The sequence below is a fragment of the Acanthisitta chloris genome, unplaced genomic scaffold (assembly GCF_000695815.1).
Source record: "Acanthisitta chloris isolate BGI_N310 unplaced genomic scaffold, ASM69581v1 scaffold3004, whole genome shotgun sequence".
Taxonomy (NCBI): domain Eukaryota; kingdom Metazoa; phylum Chordata; class Aves; order Passeriformes; family Acanthisittidae; genus Acanthisitta; species Acanthisitta chloris.
The window spans coordinates 14,410-15,830 of NW_008668565.1; the positions used below are offsets into that span (position 1 = coordinate 14,410).

The 1,421-nt window shown below is 35.3% G+C and overlaps 1 protein-coding gene across 1 annotated transcript in view; it reads left to right on the forward strand.

Annotated features, from left to right (window-relative positions):
* Positions 1 to 502: 502 nt before the first annotated feature.
* TMEM71 (transmembrane protein 71) overlaps positions 503 to 1,421 on the forward strand; it is a 6,595-nt gene continuing 5,676 nt past the window's right edge. The window contains 1 exon segment of the mRNA XM_009072931.1: positions 503 to 542. Coding sequence (XP_009071179.1) covers positions 503 to 542 — 40 coding nt within the window.

Below are 1,421 nucleotides of genomic sequence, written 5' to 3' on the forward strand. Positions count from 1 at the left end.
CAGCTTGCAAAGTTGAGATGATTCAAGTGATTAACAGAAGGATTGTGGTTTGTTCTGCTACTCTGATCACTATGTGTCAATACTTTCTAATGAAAGCATTACCCATATGTAAACTGCTACTCTTAAAAGTTATTCTATTTCAGATGTTGCTACTTTATATCATCGGAACTGAAAAAATTCACACGCAGTACAGCTGTGTTGTGGGTTTCAGTTGCTGGAAAGTTTCACTCTCAGATTATTAAAGGTTTGTAGTAAGCATAACTGATAATGAGATACACTTCTATATCCCTCTTCAAACAAATTTGCCCTTGAATCAATCACTTTTGCTTAAATGAGAATATATTACAATGAGTAATGTGATATATATATTGATGATACTATCTTACACATCCTAATTTTCAAACATGACAGAATAAAACATACTTCTGTTTCTTTTTAAACTCTTTGACAGATAATCTATATAACCTGTTATCTCTGTGTGTGTGAAACAGTCCTTTTCAAGATGTATTGAATATCACATGTTGCATCAACACCAGGAGCAAGTAAATTTGGGCACATTTGTCAGAGCTTTTAATTAAAAAAAAAAGATCTTTTGTGGAGGGCATTTTGTTTGATAAGATTTGGCATTTTGCTGGTTTGAGTTTATATCCAGATCTACAAACTCCCTGTCAAGTTCTTCCTGTATTTTCTTTTAGAGTTTGGATGGATTTCTTGGGTTTGAATAGAATATTATTGCACAGTTAAAAGTCATGATTTTGCCTAAATAAGAGAAATTGTTTTAAGAGCTAGTTGTATGTGAAAGAAAATAGCTGCAATACATGTCAGACTATGAAGTACACCACTGCTCTCACTGTTGGTACTACTTGCTCTGTGACATTCTGACCAGTGCTACTTGATCTCTCTGTATCTCCATCAAGTTTCTTCCAGTTGTCTCCTCCTCCAATTTTTTTTTCCAAGCATTAGAGCATAATTTTCTCATGGTAAAGTGACTCTTGTATCTTTTTTTACAAAGGGTAGGAGAAACAGTAAGCATTAGAGCATAATTTTCTCACGGTAAAGTGACTCTTGTATATTTTTTTACAAAGGGTAGGAGAAACAGTATGTGTGGGAGCAGGGTAATAAGAATGTTTTGTAAAAAATACCCTGAAGGTTTTACTTCCCTTCTTTGGTGACCCTGCCTGGTTCCAAGGCTGAGTCAGCCTTCACATCCAGACTGTGACTGACAACTGAGCTCCAAGTGAGGATAAACAAGATTACCAAAGTTGAAACACTGACCTTCATGTCTTTTCTTTGCCTCAGCTCATAACTGAACATAAAATTTCTCTTAAACCTGTCTCTCGTAGGTGAATGATGAGTATTTACTAACACTGTTGTAAGTCCGAATCTCTAAAGATACAGGAGAGGCTAGATGATATAGGGAA